This window comes from Cucumis melo, chromosome 1 (assembly GCF_025177605.1).
Source record: "Cucumis melo cultivar AY chromosome 1, USDA_Cmelo_AY_1.0, whole genome shotgun sequence".
Lineage (NCBI taxonomy): Eukaryota > Viridiplantae > Streptophyta > Magnoliopsida > Cucurbitales > Cucurbitaceae > Cucumis > Cucumis melo.
In genome coordinates, this window is record NC_066857.1 from 2,338,541 (window position 1) to 2,362,609 (window position 24,069).

The following is a 24,069-nucleotide window of genomic DNA, read 5'->3' on the forward strand; positions in this document are numbered from 1 at the left end:
ATGAAAAAGATGAGAGTACGGGTAGAGGGGATGATGTATCAACTCAATTATGGAATATAATTTGTTTCCTAGGAGGGAAACTTATCTGAAAGACAGCTAGGGTGGTGGGGAAAAGACCCATTAGGCCTTGTTTGGAATTAAAACTAAAATGATAAAAAGGGTTTTTGTTTTTATTTTATTATTTTGTAGGATAGGTTTTTTTTTTCATTGCAATATGTTGGGTTAGGTGGTGGCTTTCACATTTCAAATGCTGTGGGCCTGCAGGGTTGGATGAAACACCCCATGCTCAAATATCACTATTTCATATGCCTTTAGGGTCCCCCTCAACCTCAACCTCAACCTCCACTTCCACCTCCACCTCCTCCATCTTGACTTTTTTGAGCTCTTTTTTTTTTTTTTTTTTTTTTGAAAATTTTCTTGAGACATTGAATTGATTATTGTTATAGGTTATATTAGGTTATATTTGAGATACAACCTGTTTTCGTTTAGGTTATAATTTGTGTTTGAAATGCATACTGCTTTAGCTTAGTTATAAATGAAAAGAGATGATAGCTAGTTAATTTCACAATGATAAATATTGTAGATAATGTTGCTTTCCAAATAACTTTACTATTATAATGATAGGTCCAAAGAAAAGTTAGGATCCAAACGCCCACAGATACATACAAGTGCCAGTTGAGTTAAGCTTATGTTGGCATTTAATATCTTTCTTCAAACTTAGTTTGGAAATTTTCATGTGAAACACTTCAATAAACTTCTAAAATATTACAAGCAAATTAATTTAGAACCTTTATTAAGATTACGTTTGAAACACATTCAATTCTAGCAGTCGCGTAGATCTCTTCTAATGTCAATTCTATATATATATATATGTGTGTGTGTGTGGATCATGTCATTTATTGGAAGCGTTTTAGTTGTGTACAATTATGGAGCAAGAGCCCCCATACTTGTGTAATGCCTGTGACATACTTCATGTAAGGTATGCCTGACAGCTCAAGAATCTCCACAATTTCTTTTTCTTTTTTCTTTCCTCCTTAGCCCCACATTTCCTTCAATCTAAATCCAAAAACCATATGCTCAATACTTAAAGGCATTAGCAATATAATGTTTGTATCTCCACGTCTACATTATTGCCAATACAACGGACCACACCCTAACTTCATATCCCACTTCCCTAATCTAAAACAGCATCAATGAAAAGTAGGAACAAAATCAACAGTCAGTAACCAACCGTTTTTGTTTGTAGAGTACAATTTGACGATGGAATTTATTGATTGAGTTAATGTTGGTGTTGATAATCAACAGTTACAAAGGAAAGGGAAATAAACAGTAACCAAAGTTGTGTGAACATTTGCAAAGTCTGTTAGTTTCACTATAGATTGGAAAATGGGAATAAATTATTTTGTTTGTGAGTAAAAAGGTAAAAAGTAGATAGAACTACAATAAAAAAAAAAAAAAAAATTATTATTATTATAAGAAAAAAAAAAGGGAAAAAAATCTCCTCTTTTGAGCTGAGTTCCAACTCTTTTAGTTATAATGTCGTATACAAAGATATGATGATTGTGAATGGCTCTAATTATCCTTATTTCTTGAATAACTACTTGGGGGTGTCTGAAAGAAATCAAAGGAGGAAGAAGAAGAAGCAAGAGATCTTCGAGTGGCAGTTGGAGAGTCTGATAACAAAGGTTCGTAAACTGTATTTCTATTTTTGGGCTGAGTAATTGAGATTGGAGAAACTTCTTTCTCAATGGGCCGAGGCTGATGCTCGATGTTTTTTAGCGACAGAATCGGCCCACCCAAACGTTCAGCTTGTTGAAGTGTGTTGATTTTGCTTGGTGTGTATGTATATCTGAAGTATTTGATTGCTAAAAGTGGGCCCATCCCAACTCCTACTATTAGCTGTCAGACAAAACCTTTTCCAATCATTATCCATAAAAACAAAACATAAGGCTTCGTTGCAAATGTAGGTATCAGACTCGACGCATTAGCAAATATAATACAATACAAAAGAATTTAAAAATTAAAAAATCTAGCTCTAAGCATCTACCACATATTTTACTATGTTTGTTGTTATACACTTAATTATTAATTTTAAAAAACTAATCTTAGAATACTGTCCGCATAAATTATTGTAAACAAAATGGTAATTGTAAACAAAATGGTAGTGTACATAGCTCTTAGGCTTTAAATCTTTTTAAAAAGCATTTAATAGATCCATTCTTGACATTTTAAAAAAAGCATATCCATTATGTATGTAATAGGAACTAAGATGTTATGTTTTAGTAGATTTGTAAATATTTTAAAATGTTAAATAGATAAGACAATTACCACAATATTAAACACTTAGAGTAAAAGGGCTGCGAGTACATAGATTTATTAGACATTTTTAAAATAGAAAATTGGGAATGGGTTCCTAGAACAAGAATTTAGTTCATATGGATTTGATACTAAATTTCTAGACCTTCTCATAAACCAAATTTCTAATTTAACCTTCTAAAATTAGAAATTTGGAAATTTAAAACTGAACCTATTAAACAATTTTTAAGTTTAGAGACAAGACAAAATTAAAAGTTAGATGAAAAAAGGGGCAGAATTTGAATTTGCGAAAAAGAAAATATTGGCCAAGGGAAACTTACAAATATGGTTATCCAATATGAAGGTTGTCCGCATAAGCGAAACATGATTGTGTACATTCCCGATGAAGGAATGGCGCTGAAGATCCAATTGATTACGTAAAATGCAGCTAAATTCCCCCATATGGCAAGATGCTGCAATATTGTGAATGAACTGCAAGAAGCGAGAATCAATTGAATCTCATATGGCATAGAGAAAAGGCAAAGTTGAGGCATGAGATTTCAGCTCGATAATCTATAATCATCGTCAATGAAACTCATAACGTTTAACCTACAGCAAAAAGATAAGAACTTACTTGGTCTCCAAAGTCACTACAAAAGCTTGTAACCAAATGCACCCAGATAGTGCCACCATTGAGACTTCCACCATTTCGCTCTTTTCATTAGCGTAGGCATGTATGCTAATTACAAACACGACAACAGCCTGCAAAATGTCAGCCCATATGGGGAGATGAAACCTTTTTTTTTTCCGAAAACAAACATGACTTCTTGCTTAAGGAAACATTCTTTCGTTATTCACAAGCATTGTATCTGTACCGATTGACATCATAGTTCTCCAAAGTCAGAAACTAATCTAAATACTAAAAGAGCATCTCCCAAAAAAGACGAATAGTTATATTTGAACTGCAATTTTATTTCACTTTATTTTAATATCCACGGGTGTTTGGCCTATCTTATGCATACCTTGACTAATCTCACAAGACAATATGTCTGACGTTGAAGAAACTTGTAAGATATTAATTACTAGTGAATGCATAACCTCCTACTCCTTTTACATTGTTTCCCGAAAACAAAATAGTGTTCAGTAATATGTAAATATAATCACTTACATGAAATAGAGATCGACCAAACCATCCAGCAAATGTGCTGGGATTTAAAATCCTGTTTCAAACAACAGATGAAATGAATAACCACCATGAGCTGGGAAATTAAGCTTTTTATATGCCAACAAACTTCACAAAAATTTCCAACATAAAAATCCAAAAATAAGAAAAATGAAAGATTTTGAAATTCGAACCTCCCAGCTTGGCAGTAAAACAAAATCTGAGGATGTTGCATCACCGTTTCTTCACTGAGATCTTTGTCAAGAACGCTAACTAATACTGGAATACTAGTATAGAAAACATTGTAAGCCATCAGGCTAACAGAATTAAAGAGACTGGTCCCAGAGACACCTGATATGAAAGAGAAACTGAACAAATATGAAAGTCAGTGTTGTTTATACATGGGTGTTCAAAAATTAAAGAAATCACGTCCATTTGTTGCGTTTAGGTGTTATATTAAATTTAGAAACACTTACGAGATCTGGATAAAACATATCAATAAGGATTTATAGAATGAATATTGCGACAAGAATGCTGTACGGTTGTACGAGTATCGTCCATGAACTAGAATCAATCTTTTCAGAAACCTGAACTCTGAAAACCAGGAGAAACCGATGGAACTTTGGGCGTTAGCCAAAAGAATAAATCATTCCATTCACCAGAAATGGTGATTAATGAGGAAATTTGGCAACTAATAAGGATAGTAACAAACAAAAATCTTGAAGGTTCTCACTCAGACAGAGTATACGGGAAATGTTACAAAGCTAGATCATAGACCTCAAAGACTACCAGGCAGTCGTTCTGACAATAAACACTATTTTCTGACATTGGGACTGATTTTGAATATATTGATAAAAGTAACTGTCAAAACTTAAGGGATATATATCGATCCTTTACATTACAAGAGGCATTTGGAACAAGAGAGAAATGGTAAGTACGAACTAATTCTAAACACAAATATATAAAATACACAACCCAAGATGTGACCAAGCTTCTTGAAACAATTGGTCTAAATATGCCATTGTTCACTCCTGTCTCACTAAAAGGTTCACAACAAAAACTTATTCTATTCTTTCTAATTATTTTAAAACAGCATATTAAGGTAGGTTGAGATCATAAAAGATTCCAAAAATCTTTTCATATAAAATAACAACGTTTAACATCATTCGGACACGAGCATGTGAGCAAATTAGAACTTAGTCAACTGCAATGCAAAACAGGAATTCAACAATGGAATTTCTCATAGAAAAAAAATCCACTTAAAATATAGAGTTGTATCACATTACTTACTTCCAATACTATAATCAGCTGCCCTGGCTGCCTGCAGTCCTTCTCTTCCACTAATGCCAACTCCAATATCAGCTTGCTGTATCATCCTCACATCATTCCCACCATCTCCAATTGCCAGTGTTCTATAATCACACGATTTTAAGAGTTCCACAAGCTGCAAATTATACAATGCTTAACAACCCTGGGACCAAAACGAACAAGCACCAGCTAATAACTAAAAGAACTAGAAATTAGAAACCACCTGAGCCTTCTGTGATGGTGTCACACGACAACATATTGCAGTTCTTGATAGTATTGCTAATTCAGTGAAAGCCCTACGATAATTCTTGAGAGCAATTTCAAGAGCCCAGCCATCAACAACAAAAGCAACATCCTGCAAGAGAAGAAGCCACCATAAGAAATGAAAGGTGTTTTAACATTTCCATTGTTTTATGCAAAGCAAAAATTTCATTGATATAATAAAATTACAAAAGGGAGACCTATCCAGAGGATTGATTACAAACAAATATTTCTAATGGGCTATAAGATGATTTAAGTCACAATTAAAAAAGGGTGAAACCAATTTACACCAGGTGAGAACCGTATGATTGAACAATGTGCATTACCTTGGGTTCTGAGGTTGTGGTCCTCATAGTTAGAACAACTCTCTCCAAACTTCTGCAAACTTCATCCTCCGTTTTTCCATCTATTAATAATAACTGTCCTTTGGGCTCTACGACATAGTAATTGCAATGGAAAAAGAAGATTAAGAGTAATTGCAAGCAAAATGAAGGAATGAAAAATAATGATCATAATCCCAAGGGATGAGGCAAACTACTGAAAGATACATTTCGTTTGAAAAAACGTCTAAGGCTACAAGCCTACAGTATAATTTGGCACATCTATAGTTACCTGGTGAAATAAAGTTGCATAAAAGAGCTATCTGAATGGCAGTGTTCTGCTTGTCTCCGGTCAGCATCCAGAAATTTATTCCTGCTCTTCTCAATGTTTCAATTGTTTCAGGGACGCCATCCTGAAAGGTAAGATATGGGAAAAAAAAAAAAGTAAACATATCACTATCAGTTCCTGATCTCAAGAATGATATTTTATACCATCAGAGTTTTCTTGTCATCTTTCAAGACCATTTCTCCTATAACAGTTTGAAATTGGATAATGCAACTACAAACATTTACCTGTAGCCTATCTTCTATAGCAGTAACTCCAAGGACTTCAAAATTTCGCTCTAATCTTTGACAAACTTCAGCTAACCTCCACTGCAAAAGAGGAAGCAGACATGCCATGTAAAATTACATACAGAAAAAATTGCATTCATAAAAAGCATAAGACGATGTGTACCAATTACCTCCCTGTCAACCAGTGTGCTATTAGCCTCCTTAAACATAAAAGCCCATTCTCGATACTCCTCTTCCTCCAGTTCACGCCAAGCCAAACATAATGTGCGGAGACCCAGTTGTGCATATTGATCCACGGCTTCAATAAATGTTCTTGTTTGCTGGCCTGCAGTAAGATTAAAGTAATAATCACATAAACATAACTTGTAATACAAAGTCTAGAATTCTCCAATTTCACGTCATTAAATATAAAAAGGTACCAATCTTGAAGCAGTGGACAGTATTTTTAAAAAAAGGGAAATGGTGCAGCAATTTCACGTTTTTCTGTTCTTTATCCAAAGGGCAATGGTGCAACAATTTCCGTTAAGTATTCTAGCCAAATACAATTCATCAACATCACTCAGCATATTTGTAAATTGTTGTGCATACTAAAAATTGATTAACAGCTGCAAACTCATCACCGCGATCCTTGCATTAAAGAAAGTGAAAAGTGACAGTGAGAATCTTCAAAACGCAACTAAATTTTACGGTTACCCGCATAAGCATAAGGAAGTATAGCTTCATCTGCTCCTTTAGACAGGAGAACAATCTTCCCATTCTGACAATCTTTAACGACCACAGACATTCTTTTTCGTTCAGATGTGAATTCCAGAGTATCGAGGAGCTCATATCTATTCAGCATTCCATTAAACTGAATTTCTGCAACCACAATTAAAACAAGGGCGTTATTCTAGCGGTTCATCTAGCTGAACAACTTTGCCTTAAGAAAGACGATTCTCACCAAGAATATTAGCACTCTTATTGACAAATACCATATGCAAATAAGCAGCAGCATTCACAAGAGCATCCTCATCCTGTGACTGTGCCTTGTACAAGATATTTCCACTTTTGCTGAAAAAAACAGAAAGATACAAGAAAATTATATTTCGAAACAGAAATCCACACATGCAAGAGAATATATTAACTGAATTGGTAAAGAAATTATTGACAAACTTCAAAATCGATCAGCCTCCAGTTAAAATAGAAAAAAAAAACAAAACAAAAACAACAAAACAAAAACAAAGACAAAACAAAACAAAAGAGCAAAGAAAAAAACAAAACATAAAAAGGATAAAGTTACCTTTTCGTAGGCACCACTGTATTACATATTGCCATAATTGTGAGAAATCTTAAAACATCCGGAGAGCTGTTTGCAATGGCATTGACCAATTTTTTATCTGCACGCAACAGAAAGTAGTTGAATATCAACTTCGGAAATAAAACTAATGTATAAACAATATCAAACTCATGATCTTGTATCAAATGAATAAGGAAAATGCTCCAATCAAGTGAAACTAAAAGATTTTGTCTGGTGCAATAGCAATTGCTTCTAAAGGATTGAACCGTAGAAAGCAACCAGCAAAATACTTTTCCATGACCAGGTCATGAATTATTTTGTAACTGAGAATTGACAGTGACACAATCTATCTGATCTTTAAAAATCCTTCATACCTACTGTGAAAAACAAATTATATATAGGTGACAGAAAACAATAAAATGAGAACAGAGCTTTTGACAACAATCAGAGAGCCAAACCTTTCAAGGCATCTCCATTTTCATTTCCATAAAAAATGCCATTGATACAACATCTCCTGAAGATCATCTTATTTTCAGTGAGAGTACCGGTTTTATCTGTCAAAATGTATTCAACTTGACCCAGGTCCTCACTTATTGCTGTACTGCCACATGTAAAATACACCTCTAAGAAAGTATAAAAGATATGTGACATATAGACAGAAGCCACAATAACTTTTAGCAGTTTTATCCCAACTTCCTTTACTTACTTCGTAGCATGGGAAGGAATACCACTCTCACAGTCAACCATATCATAGTCCCAATCAATAAATTTTGCATACAAGCTCTTAACAAGATCCAGAGATACCTGACAAATGCAAATGTTTTAGTGAACAATATTACAGTCAACTTTTCCAACTTCTACCTATCGCTTCATGAAGATAAAGATGAAGCAAAAATGCAGTAATTGAACCCATAAGATTTCCAATAAATGATGTGAAGTCATCTAAACTGGTCACCTAAATAACCAACTCTTACTTGAACGAACCCTATGAACCTCATCCCGAGCAATTAATCAACAGGGAAATTGCAACTACTAAAACAAGCAGCATTCGTTCGTAATACTTTCAATTACCTTCCTAAATGTAGGCAAGGAAAAATATGACAACAAAAGTGGAGAAAGTTCATGCATTATATGCACCAAACCCTCAACATACCTTAATTGAAATAGGTATCATGATTGAACAAAGAAGCTCAAACCGAAGAGGGATAACCAAAAGCTCATACCATGGGCCTTCCTCTGGATGTTGCACATACCATAGCTACGTTTACCAAAAGATCAAGTTACAATCCACAGGAATACAAAAGCATGCATGACTAATAATGAATCTTCAATCAGATGGGGGGAGAGAGACATTCGAAACTGAGTAGAAACAAAAAACAGACAGTTTCATGTTAATTTTAGAAATAAAAAATCAAGACAACAAGCTTCGGGAAGAAAGAGCTTATATTGAACCTTGCGAGCTTCAGAATCCTTCCAAACATTGCCAGCTATACCCAGAACAACAACCACCACAAGTTGGAAAACAAATATAGCACCAGTTAACTTGTCGATCATTGCATCCATAGCTGTAAGTTTTGGTTCTGGGACACCCCTGCTCATTCCAAGCTTGGTTTCATTGCCTGAAAATGTCAAACAAGCACTGTTCTGAAAAATATCATACATGCAAAGTAAACTGCAAGAGACTTGAATAGAGATATATAAAAAGTTTGCTCATAAATTTAAGCCACTCTGCAAAAAGTCAATTCGTTGCATCTTAAATCCACCCAAAAAGGGTAGAAACAGTACCAAATAATTTTAATTTGACAACAACAATTAATCAACTCCAAAAAAACTAAACTAGCTTTTAAGTAAGTCTTATCATTGTGTAAATTTCAGATCCTAGTTTTACAAACGTGTAGTATCCTCTCAACATATAATACAGAGAAGGCATCAATTGAAAAAGCTGCTCCCTGTTATCCTTCTCTACTCTTTTCCCAACCATGAAGGAAACAAATGTTTTTTTAGTGAATAGTGTATATAAACTTGGAATCTCTGCAAATGAACTTGCCTGTGTAGACAGCTACTCCACAGACCCAATCTGTGTTCCGCAAGTAACATGACTGAAGAATTGTGTTTTTTATTGTTAAAGGACACACATCATTGTCGATAAAAGGAGGAAATAACCGAATGTTTGCATCAAATCTTCTAATATCCTTATCTGGTTTAGGACACTCGATAACTCCCTGCCAAATTCGCGAATAACAAAATATTGTCATTTTCACGGTAAAGATGCCTACGACTTGATATCTGCTTCACCCAAATTAAAACCATGTGACAAATCTGGTATGTTAATAATTGGGAATAAAAACCCAAACCTTGATCTTGTTTAACAGATCAAAATCAATTCCCATGCAAGCTGAGGGTATGACCCTTGTCTTCAAGTCAGTTTCTCCATCAAGGGCAGATGTCTGCCAAGTGTCAAATTATTATATATTTATTTTAATGTAATTCTGCATCATAAAATTGCAAATTCAAAATATGGATACGCAGAACACATAAAATTGTTGTTTTTCAAAATTTTCAAGAGAATGACTCCATCCATTCGACTCCGTGAATTTGAAAATAATAAAACAAAACCCAATTCACCAAACACGTGAACCTCCATACTAACCTCTACATAGCAAATTCCTTGAGGATCAGATGTACCAATCAAAACAAGATCAGAAGGCACTTCATCATTCTCCCTGAGCCATACCAAGTTACCAACATGAATATCTTGTGCTTGAATCTACAAGTAAAAGCCAAGAAGTTAAGAAAATACAACGAAGTTAACCAAATGAACAGAAGTTGGAAGAAACAGATCATAGTTTACTCGACAATAAGAAAATTACATTGATCTCCAGAACTATGGTAGAATCCTAAATTTCTAGCTCTGTTATAAAACAACTTGCTATTCATTCACTCCAATGATCCAACTACTAGTGAACATGATGTAAATTGTAATTGAAGATCTTCAAAGAAAATAGCTGTTGGGTTGATAAATAAAAAATAAATTCCCTACTAAAAGAAATGCAACAAATTAATAACTTTCAAATATTTAGAAAGATTCCTACAATTTTTCTGGTACCCTGCTTCACAACCCAAACTTCTTTCTCATTTGCTTTTTTGTCTGACAAATATCTATTATAATCATCCCACGCCTCTTTTGTTGCCGACACGGCAAAAATGAAGATAAGTGGACCCCATGTACTGGCAGGATTTACTGGAGTTATAAGTGGCCACAACTGTAGGCACGCAATTAACAAAAAATATTGGTTCATGAAGCGGCTGAAAAACCAGAAATAACATATGTTAGGAATAACAAATGCATGCATAATTTGAAAGCATCTATAAGATAGATATAGTGACACAAAATTGTAAGAGGGAAACTAGTAACTTCGTAATGAATCAATAGTGAAATCCTAGAAGATTATGAAAGACTTCAGCAGGTTCAAGCTAAAAAGTCGGAAAAAAAATATAGACTGCTAACATATTGTTAGTTTTGACCATGCACCTCGGCAGCATTCAAGTAAAGACGCAATAACAAAAAAAAAATTAAAATGGACAAAAGCAGATATAGGAGCAACAAATTTAACTCTAAAAAATGGTGTAAAGAGGAAAGGTAGGGACAATCAGTTATGAAATAAAATATTCATGGTTTTTCTGAAGCAATTGCATAAGATATTCTTCAGATCATGCATCATATCATATGAAATTTGGAATATCATTCTCCAGGAACTATAGAAAGCCTGATAAGATCTAATAAGAACTGCTACAATGAAACATTACCTGAACTGTTCCCATAAATTTTTTGGGAGAAAGTTCAATAATGTGTATTTCCGGTTCGAAATGCGGTTATCGCAATAAAGATCATTTGATGGTTCATTGTCGTTGATGTAAACATAACGCTTCATTGTTTATCTTGAAGAACACAATCAAACTCTTGTTTCAAGTCCAATGCTGTCCTTATCTATGTTGAAAGGCTCTGCTGCAGTTACTTATGACTTTGACATCCTGTGAGGAGTAAATTTCTTTTTTCATATATTGTTGTCATTCCTAAAATGCAGTATAGATAGATTAAACAAAATATGATGTAGAAATGAAGCAAAATAACCAAGCATTTCAATTGCACTTCTCTCCGAATAATGATGGCTGTCTATCTAGTCTAGCATACACACACCAAAAGTACACATATGCAAGAGTTTGAACATAGATTTAAAAAGAAAGGTAAAATGGAAAAAAAATAAGAAAGAAACTGAGGCAAAGCCAAATCGAAGTTGCATTGGGGAAACAAGTTAATGGATGAGTTTAACTAGTAATAGAAACAGCGTACTAATCTTTTTCATTGAAATGAAAACGACTTTTAGTTAAGCTTAATAACCATTGCCTCAATCAAATGGCAAGTCCAGCTCTCTGAACCATTAACGTTGTTATTTTCCTTCAAGCACCACCGGACACAAGTAATGAATGACATTACGATTTCCTAACAGAAACTAATCAAGAAAAAAACTCAATACTATTTAAGGACCTCGACTATGGCTTGAGCACGAGAACACAAATTGCCACTGCCAATTACATAATAACAAATCTTTCTGAACATCAAACGATACGAATTCAAGAAAAGAATCCTTGATTAGAAGTTAGTAAGGTAAAGCAAATGCCAACAAACGAACATGGTAGAAATAAATGAAAAACAGATCCAAATTTGAGAGAGAGAAAAAATTCACAGGAAACAGAAACAAAATCGTCTCGGCTACGGATTCGTAAGAAGAAAGAACATAAATCGTACCTGAATCGCCATGTGTAATCAATCACTTGATTCTTACGCATCCAGTTGTTGTAGTCGAGACGTTGATTTCTCTTTTGTATTACTAGTCTGATGAGATTGAAGAACGTCCATGGCAGCTCAAAAAATGAACATTGAAATGTAAAATCATTACCTGAGAAAACGGTGGGAGCGGATCGCTCACCGTCTGATTTTCCTTTTGTTCCCAAAGTATGAAAGAAAATCAACGGTGGAGATAATATGAGAAACTACTGATGGATCTAACAGACTCTTCTTTATCCTTTCTTTTTCACTTCCAAAATTGAATGGGTATTTTCTTTGTTTCCACCAATGAACTTTGCTTCCTGCTTTAATTCTAAAACAGTTTTTTTTTTTATCAATAATAATATTGATGTTTTCTCAAATAATGATAGTCAACGGTAATTGTACTAAATCCCCTTTCAAATATTTAATTTGCAAATCCCCAACTTTGGACTTCTTATACAAATAAACATTACATTCATATTATTTTTTAGCCCCTGTTTTATTTCTCAAATTAAAATATTCTACGCTTAACTTAGGATTAAATATTATTGTTATTGTGTTTGTAAGGGTGGAATCTCACACTCACTCTCAAAAATGTAAACGTAATGTAATCTTCTTCGTGGGGAGGGAAAATTCTGAAAAACCCATATCTGAGTCCTACTAGAAGCCGCCTTATTTGGGCTTTTTTCACATAACAAAAGTTGGACCATTTTCACTAACTCTCAATACCACACCAATTTGGGCTTTTTTTTTTCTAAAACTTTCAAGAAATTGGGGTTTTTTTTTTTTCTTTTTTTCTTTTTAATTGTATTTATTGAAAAACATGTCAACTGAATTCAAAGATGGGACACGTGTCAGAGTTTGGGAAAGTTAAAAAATGTGGTAGGTCCAATGTTAAATGATAATAATGGAAGGGAATAAATTGATACGCCCACCTTGGCGGCGGGGAGTATTTTCGGCTGCCCATTACAACAAAGATAAAGAAAAGGTTGTAATAGCAAAAGTGTAAAAATTCCAATACGTCGGTCCTTTCTTTTTTCCACACGGCTTTCTTTCTCCACGCCGTTCCGTACGCAACGGGGGGTTGCCTTACAATTGGAATGGTGTGATGCTTTTTCGCGACTTTTGATTTGTGGCATCCGCATCTGTCTCTACAACTTCCCACCCCACCCCACTTGGATCTTTACGCAACTCAACCCCCCCATGCTCTTCTTCCCCCAATCTTTTTCCCTTAACCCAAATAAAACAAATGTAAATTTATTCCTTTTTTTTTTCCTTTTCTTTATTATTTTTTTAAATATATTAAAAACACTACAACATGGAATCGAAGGCGTTGAATAATCTATCTAAATTGATTTTGGAATCGAAGGCATTGAATAATCTATCTAAATTGATTTTCAAAGTGTTTATATGTGTAAAAAAAATGTTTACATACTTGAAGGTCGAAAAGTCAATTCAATCGAGCATTTCAACTAGTTAGTATGAGAAACTCATGCACAAACGTTAAGTTCTCCTTAGACTAACTCTTCTAGTCTAGACATATTGTTGAAACTTACTTGTATAAGAATACTCACATAGATGTGATGTTAAGCTCAGTAAACTTTAATGTCTAAGTTAGTGCGATAATATTTTGTTTGCTTATAAAGAATTACATTACTCGTTGGAGTGAGGCTCTTAGTAATAACTCTTGCTTGGAAATATATTTGTATTAGTATCAAAGTGAGCTCGATTAGGTTATTATTTTTGTTTTCTTAAACTTCACGAGCTCAGTTGATCAATTCAAGAACTTGGAGGTTTGTCTTGCTCTTTTTGGGATACTCATACCCCAAGATGAGCATAGTTTAATTGCGAAATTTGTTACATTTTGAAATTAGAGGTTCAATTGATCTCTCGCCCATATATTATATATATTAAAAAAATTGCTCACATTAGTACAACTCAACTTGCATATAGTACGAATTATCCATTAAACTATGAAAAATTATAAACTTCCAGTGTGTACAATGTTTAACTAAAGAATAATGTTTGTTTTTGGGTCGTCTTATTTTAAAGCGTTATTGATATACTTTAATTTTACAAAGTTATATAAAAATTGTTGAAATAAATGGTTATTTGTTTGTGTTTCTTCGTAAATGAATACATCATGAATGCATGCATCACTTCATGAAAACTAATAATTAATTTGTATTTCTTCATAATTAGTTGCATCACTTGATGAAAAGTATTAATAACTAAATTATAAAAAAGTACATGATTTTTCGAAATGGCCACGAATAAGTCTATAAATAAAGTTATTTTATATTTGGTTGAAGGAGAAAATCATTGTCTACAATCATTTGCCTTCTTAAAAAAAAATTCTCTCCATTATCCAGAATCTTGATATTCGATAGATCTACGAAGTTTCGTTCGTTGATCTTCTAGACGAGGTGTTACTCTGAGAAAAAAGTTGATCTGTTTTATCCTAGAAGACAAATTACTCTTGAAACTAAAGCATTAGAGTAAGTAAATTTGTCTTAAAAGACAACGTAAACTCGTTCGGTTCAGATTTATAAACATATACAATTTATAAAACTTTAAACACTAACTAATAAATGTGAATACACAAAATCACTTAAACCTTTGGTCCAACAGTGATAACAAATTGTTTAATGAACATTTATTCTCATAGCCAAAGGAAATATCAGTTCTTGTTGTGTTTCATTGCATCCACATATTTGTTAGGTCAGAATTTCTAGTCTCCTCAAAGTTATTGACAATGTATTTGGGTCATGTCACTTTTTAGTTGTCATGGCATCAACTACAAGTACAAATATGATAATATAAACCTTAAATTTAGATAATAAATAGCATTAAAATTAATTACAGTTTCACTACAATTTCAAGATATTCAATTTTTACCACCAAAAATTAAACTATTATCATTCAAATTAATTTTGAGAATTTGAGGACTAAAGAAAAAGGTTTTTACAATAAAAGCTAAACACATTGACATTGAAATTTTAAAATTTTAAATAATGGAAATCTGTTTATAATTGTCTAAGTTATAAATTATTCTAATTTGAAAAATAAATAATAAAATATTAAATCTAACAATATAATAATATTAGTATAATGTTAGATAATCTTTTAACCAAAACAATGTTGAGACTCAAGTCAACCCTTTGATCGGGACCAAAAAGCAATCCAATGGCCACGAATTAAATGAAAGGGGAAGGACAAATTTGTAATTTGGAAGGGAAATGAATTTGGAAGAAAAAAGAAAAAAGAAAAGAAATGTTAGTTTGATATTGATGATGATGATAATGATGCGAATAAAGTCCATATTTTAATCATGCATGCATCCCGATCCGTTACGTGTTTCTAAGTAAAGGGAAAAGTAATTAAAAAAGAAAGTAGAGTAGAGAACGAAATCATCTCCACAGATTCCGCCGACGCAGATATTACAGGTCCCACCACCTGAAACCGCCACCTCACGGCACTGTTCCAAAAATCAAGAGGCGGTTGCGGTAGCGGTAGCGGTTGCCGTCTCATTCCCCTCCCTCGGGCCCCCACCCACCACCATTTCTCATCACTTACTTGGAAACCACAAACACTTTTTCCATAAATAAAAAAATTACATTATTAATTTGGGACGGCACAAACCCAGAATGTACACGTGCCCTCCACCACCACCGTCACATTTAACACCGCCAACACGGAATTCTCTAGCCCCACCTCTTTTTTCTCAATTAAATAATTTACCTTTCTCACGTCGGCGTCGCGTCGGGCGGCTCTCATGATACTTGCTAACGCACACGTGTCGGTCACCGCTTAATCCACTACTTTCTTTTTTCTTTTTTCTTTTTTCTTAATCCTCTCCACCGCTAGATTTTACGAAGGAATTTACTTCCACTTAGCTTAGATCTAATGAATGTAGAAATATGAAAGGAGGATTAAAATCCGAGTTAATTGGTTGATAAAGGAACATTTTTTTGATTAGTTCCAACTTTAAAATTGAAGGTTACAGTCCTTTTCTTACAGTATTTTTACAATAGCACTTACGAGATTCATCATTGAATTACAACATCTCTCAAGCTGCCACAAAAAAAAAAAAAAAAGAAAGACGAAAATAAAGTAGTACCCTATTTCCAAGCACGTTAATTTCTTTTCCCCTTTTTCTAAATCTCTAACAAAATTAAAATCCCAAAAAAATTAATTGAAAACGACTAAAATTAGCGGAGTAATTAAGCATCAACCGGCGGAGCCAGATTAAGATCGAGATTCAGAATTTCCTTCGCCGGTCGGAAGCCAACCAACGACGATGAGTTTGAATCGCTCTGGATCCCACCGGTGAACCTCGACGTCAAATCCACCGTAGCCGGATCGAACCGTATAGGATAACCATGAGCTACGAATTCTGGTTTACCAAAAACGTCTACGAACAAAACTGGACGAACGCTGCCGCCGCCCCCATGCAAAAACTGAGGTTGAATGAATGGAAAAGTTCTTCCAACGCCGTAGCTTCGGGAGATCTCCGGGGAGGGGGTTTTTTCATGGCTGGAGGAGGAAGAGGAGTCGACGGTGCTGCTAGGGCTAGGACTTTGGTTGATCTTGTGAGGAGAAACGTCGATCAACTCGTCAGGAGGAGGGAAGTTGGTTTTAGCCTTAGCGCCACGAAACTGACGGGCGGCAGTGTCGTAAGCACGTGCCGCCTCCTCGGCGGTGTCGAAGGTACCGAGCCAAACGCGGCTTTTCTTGCCGGGATCACGGATCTCGGCGGCGTATCGGCCCCAAGGCCTCTTACGAACGCCACGGAAATGAAGATCTTTACCATTGTTGTTGGAAAGAGAAGGAAGGTTGTTGGGGGAGGATTTTTCCTTGGCAACCATGGCGGTGGTTAGATGAAAAAAGGAGTGGTTGAAGGAGATGTGTATGTTGTTTTGATTACACTGATTTGGGGATAAAATTAGGTGTGCTGGAACCATCATTTATAGTAGCGCCATCAGGATGGAGGTGGGCCCTAGGGATGGATCATGTTTTTTTCTTTTCTTTTCTTTTTTTTCTTAAAACAATTATAAAGAATCAATTTTTTTTTTATTATTTATTTGGAAATTTGTAAATTACAAAACAATGGTACAACAAACAAAGTACATAGGAAAATTTGACTAATAGTGAAGGAAATGTTGGGTAATATTCTTAGGGTTAAAATATCATTTTTCTATCCCTATACTTCTAGCTTGTTTCGTTTTATTTTATTTTAGTTTATGTATCATCTATTCTATATAATTACCGTTAAAAGTTCTCACGGTGATCTAGAGTTAAAGTTACATCATTATAATACTTAAGTTAGTGATATGATATACAATGTAATAAGAAAATTAAAGTAATGCCAAGGTTCTCATTTGGAGATTATTTAATCTTCGTCTTTGAAATTATTGAATGTAGTTATGTATGACAATCGTCATTTTTAAAGTAATTTGCACACTCAAGACTATAGTGGACCAGATTGATTGTGCGACTCAATTATGTCTCAGTTGGTATATATTCACGACTTGATAAATATCGTATTACATTTGCCTTAGCCTTACCTATCACTTATCACTATCAATTTCAAGAGGTCCTATGTTTAAGCTCTAACAATATATTTTCTCTTTCATGTTTTTGGATCGATAATCTTTTGGACGCGTATTCTTATACCAGCTGTTGGTTTTTTTTTTTTAAAACAAAGTCCTACAATTGTAGACTTTCGACCTTTACCTATACGAACTCTGGATGAAAAAAAGAGGAAGAAATTTGGAAATTGAATTAGTGAAAAAGGAAAGGAATAGAAGGGGAAGTTAATAAAGGAAAGGAAAGAGAGAGAAGAGGTGGGTCAATGGGAGAATTGACTGGGGGTGGAGGGGGCGCCGCCCAACCCACGAGAAAAGGACGAGGAAACATAAAAAGTGGGAAAAGGAAATTGTTATAATAATAATAATAGTTGTTAATTTAATTTAATTTAATTTAATTTAAAGCGTAATTAGGAGGAGTAACGTGGCACGCGGAAATTTCAAGACCGGTTGCTTTGCAGCTACACATTTTTTTGTTTCTATGTCTCTCTTCTTCCTTCTTCCTTCTTCCTTCTTCCTTCTTCCTGCCGGCTTATCCCCTAACGAGCCGTTATTACGCCCTTTCCTCCCTCCCCCCCATCCTCTTTCACGCTCTTCTTCTCCGCGTCTTCCACACCCACCAATCCCTTCCATTTTTATTTTCTCATTAATTATAGAGAGAGAAAAAAAAAAAAAAACCCTAACTTGTACTCACGAAAACAAAAGTTTGATCATTTGGAAAAAAATCAACAAATTATTTACATTTAAAGTTATCGTGGGTTCTATTTTTTATGAATTTCCTTTTTATTAGAAACTTATATTTTCTACTTTTTTTTTTTTTAATTGCTACAAATTCAACATTTTACTTAGAGACTAACCATTACGTGGAATACTGACTTTTAACTTTTGAAAAGAAAAATTTATTAATTATGAAAAAAACCTCAACTTGTACTAATGAAAACAAAAGTTCGATCATTTAGAAAATTAACTAGTTTTTAAAAATAGGTTTTTTAAAAGATGGAAAAAATGGACAAATTATTATTACACTGAATTTTTCTAATATTAATGTTTCATTTTTGATAAATTTCCTTTTTTAAAAAAACTTTTATATATATATATGTATATATATTTGAATAGTTAAGAATTCAACATTTTACTTAAAGACTAACCATTACGTAGAATACGGACTTTTAACTTTTGAAACTAAAGAAGAATGGTATAATTCTAAATTTTGTGCATAATAATAATAGGACTTTAGAGTTTTAAGTTTGTTTCTTAGATGTCCAACTCTCGTCACACACAAACAAATAGAAATTAAAAATATTTTAAAAAGAAGTAAAATGATTTTTCTCACGATGAAAAATAGTAATTAGACAATTTAATGAGATTTACCAAAATAGACATAATCCAATTTGAAACTAAGTACTTTTCCTCACTACTGATTAACATCTTGAAGATTGAATGAAAAAATTAGTCGCTTAAACTATAAATAAATCGAGGAATAAAGTGTGTATTTTAAAAGTTCAAGACACAAATGAAACAAAATTGATATAAACCAACGGACATCAAATTATTAATTAGATTTTATTTAAATAACTTTGATGAAATTTTAATATATCCTCTCTAGAGCATATTAAGTAGGGTAATTTTGTCTTTTACAATATTACACTAGAGATTTTATTAGGCTATTTAAAGTTGACCATTACGTTGTACGAAACAACTTTCAACACGTATTGGATTTGTAACAAAAAAAATTTCTATGTTGATGACAAAGATCGATCATTACCAACCTTTGCGTAATTCTTGATCTAGAACGACTGCATGCTTGAGCATTCAAGTAAGTTTGATCATCTTGTTCGTGAAATGTTCAAATCTAGAGTCTTCAATCAAAAGATAATCTAAATCTCATCATTTCCTTTAAATTGCTTATTAATGAAATTAGAGCAAATATCATGGAGTAGATTATGCTCAAATATCATGGAGGAGATTATGCTCAAATATCAAGGAGGAGATTATGCTGTATTTAACACTATTATTCTTCCCTTATTTAACCTTAATTTTGTGTATAAGTATACATGTATGTTGTAATATTTTGATAAGAGATATACAGAAAAATCAATAAAGTTACATGGTATCAGAGCCAAGTCTCTAACCTAGCCGCCGCCGTCGTCCTCATCCGCGAATCAGTTTCTGCACATCAGCCTTCTGCTCGAGTTGTTCATCCATCTGCACATCAACTCCAGTTCCGCCCGCAGCTTTCCGTCCGCCGTCGGTCTATTTTCGCCACAGTCTGCTCCGATTTTCGTCTGCCGCTCGATTTCTGTCCACAGATCGAGTTCCGTCACAGCCGATTTTTGCTTCCACATCCGAATCTCGCCTTCAACGAACTCCCAAACTCCCGCTTCCACATCCACCCATCCCTGCAGATCCAGTCGAATCTCGCCTCCCGAATCTAGCCTCCACAGAACACATCCGCCCCTCTCCGTCCAATCAGCCGTGAGGTTTGCCGCCCGACCACCTGCAGATCCATTCCGCCGGCCTCTTTGTCCGTACCGTGAGGAAGTTCTCCGTGAGGAAGTTCGCCGTGAGATTAAGTCCGCCCCCTCTGTCCGACGGTGAGGAAATTCGCCGTGAGATCTACAGATTGACCACGTGCAAATCGTGAAACTACTAAGTCTCTCGTACTTCAGATACTTTAAATCTGTATTAGCTAATCGTCTGCGGAATCATTTCTGTGATCTGTGCTAACTAATTCGTGAGATTAAGTTCAAGGATTGAATTTTGCCACTTTAATCCTTAGAGATGGAGAAAAATGACGTAGCTCGCCCCATTAGCACCATCCTTGATGGCACAAACTATATTACCTGGGCCCACCAAATGAGGAGTTTTCTAATAGGTCGAAAATTATGGCGTATCGTCACGGGAGATATTACCAAACCTATTGTCCATGAAACCAGTGCAGAGGATATTCAGTACATTGAAAGACTTGAGGATTGGGACAGCAAAAATCACCAAATTATCACTTGGTTAGGTAATACTTCTATTCCAGCCATCCACACTCAGTTTGATGCCTTTGATAGTGCAAAAGAACTCTGGGATTTTCTATACACACGTTTTCAGTCTATAGGACTGGCTCATTATTATCAGCTGCACTCTACACTTGTTAGTCTCAATCAGGAAGTGGGACAATCTGTGAATGAATATCTCGCCACTCTTCAGCCTATTTGGACTCAGTTGGATCAGGCAAAAATTAGCCCTGATCATATTCGTCTCATCAAAGTATTAATGGGTCTCCGACCAGAATATGAATCCGTTCGTGCTGCTCTGTTACATCGTAATCCTCTGCCATCTCTTGATGCTGCTGTTCAAGAAATCTTATTTGAGGAGAAAAGACTTGGCATTGTCTCCTCTTTGCACTCTGATGTCGCCCTTGCAACTACTCATCTCCGACAAGCTAATGAGACCATCTTTTGTAAGAATTGCAAACTTCATGGTCATAAGTTTGCTAACTGTCCTACCATTGAGTGCAGGTATTGTCACAAACGAGGTCATATTTTGGATAATTGTCCAACACGCTCACCCCGCCCTCCTGGTCATTCACACAAACCCAAGTTTTCCCATAAAGCCGGTTCTTCATTTGTTGTTGCTGCTGCTACATCATCTGACATCACTGAACCTTCGAGTCTTCAGTTGACTGATCTTCATGATTTACTGAAACAGGTGATCTCCTCCCAATCTACTGCTCTTGCTGTCACCCCAGGTACCTCTTGGTTCCTTGACTCTGCCTGTTGTAATCACATGACTTCTGACATTTCCTTATTATCATCTCATATTCCTGTTCAATCACTTCCCCCGATCCACTCTGCTGATGGTAATTCCATGTCTATTTCCCACATTGGCACCGTTAATACACCCACCATCAAACTTTCCAACACCTATCATGTCCCAAATCTCACATTCAACCTAGCTTCTGTTGGTCAATTATGTGATCTCGGACTTACTATTATTTTTTCTTCTCATGGTTGTCAGGTTCAGGATTCTCAGACGGGACAAGTGATTGTTACGGGACGGAAGGTGGGTCGATTATTTGAGCTCACATCCCTCCAACATTCTCCTGTGTTTCCAGCCATCTCTGCTCCCGTCACTGATAACACTCTATTTCAGTGGCATCTTCGTTTAGGTCATGCATCCTCTAATAAACTTCGTTGTTTAACTTCTACTGGTCTTTTAAACAATGTTTCTCAGTTTAATACTTTTGATTGTTTACATTGCAAAATGGCGAAACAACCTGCTTTGTCCTTCCCTAAATCTGCTTCTTTATGTGATAAACCTTTTGGCCTAATTCACTCTGATATTTGGGGACCTGCTCCATGTCCTACTGTTAATGGTTATCGATATTTTGTGTTATTTATTGATGATTATTCTCGTTTTACTTGGATTTACTTTCTCAGAAATCGTTCCTCCTTATATCAAATATATGTTGATTTTGCAAATATGATTCAAACACAATTTTCTAGCAAAATCAAAATTTTTCGCACAGATAATGCAATGGAATATAAGGACTCTCATTTTCTTTCCTTCCTTGCACAACAAGGCACTTTGATTCAACGCTCATGTCCTCACACTTCCCAGCAAAATGGACGAGCGGAACGCAAACACCGCCACATTTTAGACTCTGTTCGTGCCCAACTCCTTTCTGGATCCTGTCCTGAAAAATTTTGGGGAGAGGCTGCCCTCACCTCTGTTTATGTCATCAATCGCCTTCCATCTCAGGTCATACACAATCTTTCCCCATTTGAACGACTATACGGTACTCCTCCTACTTACTCTCATCTCAAAGTCTTTGGGTGTGCATGCTTTGTGTTATTACATTCCCATGAACATACCAAACTGGAACCTCGTGCTCGTCTCTGTTGTTTCTTGGGTTATGGCACCGAACATAAAGGTTTTCGTTGTTGGGATTCTATCTCTCAACGATTACGTATTTCTCGCCATGACACCTTTTGGGAACATCGTATGTTTTCTAGTCTTTCTTCATTTCATGCCTCTCTATCTAGTCCGCACTCATTCTTTACTGATCCTTCTACCCCTCTATTTCCCACTCCTGATTCACCATCCAACACTACATCTTGTCCCCCACTCACATCTGAGCTCACTGAATCGCACACTACCTCCGCACTCCCGGACCTCCCATCTGTCCCCTGTGAGGAACCTGAACATGCACCTATCCGACGGTCCACCCGGGTAAGAGAAACTCCTTCTCATCTCAAAGAGTACCATTGTTTTTCTACTATCATGTCTTTAGTTGAACCTTCTTCGTATAAGGAAGCCAGTACTAACCCTTTGTGGCAGCAAGCAATGGATAATGAACTTCAAGCCTTAGCAAAAACTCACACCTGGGATTATGTTGACCTACCTCCTAGTAAGAAACCTATTGGCTGTAAGTGGATTTTTAAAATAAAAACGCACTCTGATGGCTCTATTGAACGATACAAAGCACGTCTTGTTGCTAAAGGATATTCTCAGGAATATGGGATTGATTATGAAGAAACGTTTGCTCCAGTAGCTCGAATGACATCTGTCCGTAGTCTTCTAGCCATTGCAGCTGCAAAACAATGGCCTCTTCTTCAAATGGATGTTAAAAATGCGTTTCTGAATGGAACCCTATCTGAAGAAGTCTATATGAAACCACCACCTGGCACTACTCCACCACCACAGAAAGTATGCCTTCTTCGTCGTGCTTTTTACGGCCTCAAACAGGCTCCTCGAGCTTGGTTTGCAACATTTAGTTCCACCATTACACAACTCGGGTTCACCTCCAGTTCTCATGATTCCGCCTTATTTACTCGTCAGACGCCTAATGGTATTGTTTTCCTTCTCTTATATGTGGATGACATGATTATTACAGGTGATGACCCTCAAGCCATATCTGATTTGCAATGTTACCTGGGTAAGCATTTTGAGATGATGGACTTAGGAAATCTCAACTATTTTCTTGGTCTTGAGATCTCCTCATCATCTAGTGGCTACTATTTATCTCAAGCAAAATATGCGTCTGACCTCCTTAATCGATCTGGTATTACTGATGCTGTCACTTTCTCAACACTTCTGGATCCGAATGTGCGTCTCACTCCTTTTGATGGTGTTCCCCTTGAAGATCCCACTTTGTATAGGCAACTAGTTGGCAGCCTAATTTACCTAACTGTGACTCGTCCAGATATTGCGTATGCAGTTCATATTGTTAGTCAGTTCATGGCTGCCCCTCGTACAATTCACTTCACTGCCGTCCTTCGCATTCTTCGCTACATCAAAGGTACTTTGGGTCATGGTCTACAGTTCTCCTCTCAATCCTCCCTGGTTCTCTCTGGTTTCTCTGATGCTGATTGGGCGGGTGATCCTATTGATAGACGGTCTACCACTGGTTATTGCTTCTATCTAGGTGACACTCTTATCTCTTGGCGAAGTAAGAAACAATCTGT

General features: G+C 35.5%; 2 protein-coding genes across 5 annotated transcripts; both read right to left on the reverse strand.

The window, feature by feature from the left end:
* Positions 1–1,443: 1,443 nt before the first annotated feature.
* On the reverse strand, positions 1,444–12,265 carry LOC103495484 (phospholipid-transporting ATPase 2). Of its 4 annotated transcripts, none has more exons than XM_051084389.1 (25): positions 12,003–12,265; positions 11,003–11,227; positions 10,288–10,501; positions 9,846–9,962; positions 9,550–9,642; positions 9,243–9,417; positions 8,648–8,814; positions 8,349–8,453; positions 7,902–7,999; positions 7,654–7,796; positions 7,199–7,295; positions 6,860–6,969; positions 6,613–6,777; positions 6,090–6,244; positions 5,920–6,000; positions 5,639–5,759; positions 5,353–5,459; positions 4,989–5,120; positions 4,748–4,901; positions 3,934–4,051; positions 3,652–3,825; positions 3,464–3,515; positions 2,930–3,057; positions 2,637–2,787; positions 1,444–1,913 (listed from the first exon to the last, which is right to left on the reverse strand). In XM_051084389.1, exons 2-25 carry the CDS (start codon positions 11,125–11,127, stop codon positions 1,896–1,898), a joined length of 3,000 nt encoding a protein of 999 aa, XP_050940346.1. In that variant the 5' UTR covers positions 11,128–11,227; positions 12,003–12,265; the 3' UTR covers positions 1,444–1,895. The 4 variants fall into 4 exon arrangements, with proteins under 4 accessions (XP_050940346.1, XP_016901740.1, XP_008455281.1 ...); XM_017046251.2 differs by having other exon boundaries at positions 1,444–1,899; positions 10,288–10,458; positions 11,003–11,269; positions 12,003–12,260; XM_008457059.3 differs by having other exon boundaries at positions 1,444–1,899; positions 12,003–12,259.
* A 3,706-nt stretch (positions 12,266–15,971) lies between these two features.
* LOC103495486 (ethylene-responsive transcription factor 4) lies at positions 15,972–17,096 on the reverse strand. Its single transcript, XM_008457062.3, has one exon. The coding sequence runs from the start codon at positions 16,988–16,990 to the stop codon at positions 16,247–16,249; it is 744 nt and encodes a 247-aa protein (XP_008455284.3). The 5' UTR covers positions 16,991–17,096; the 3' UTR covers positions 15,972–16,246.
* Positions 17,097–24,069: the final 6,973 nt, after the last annotated feature.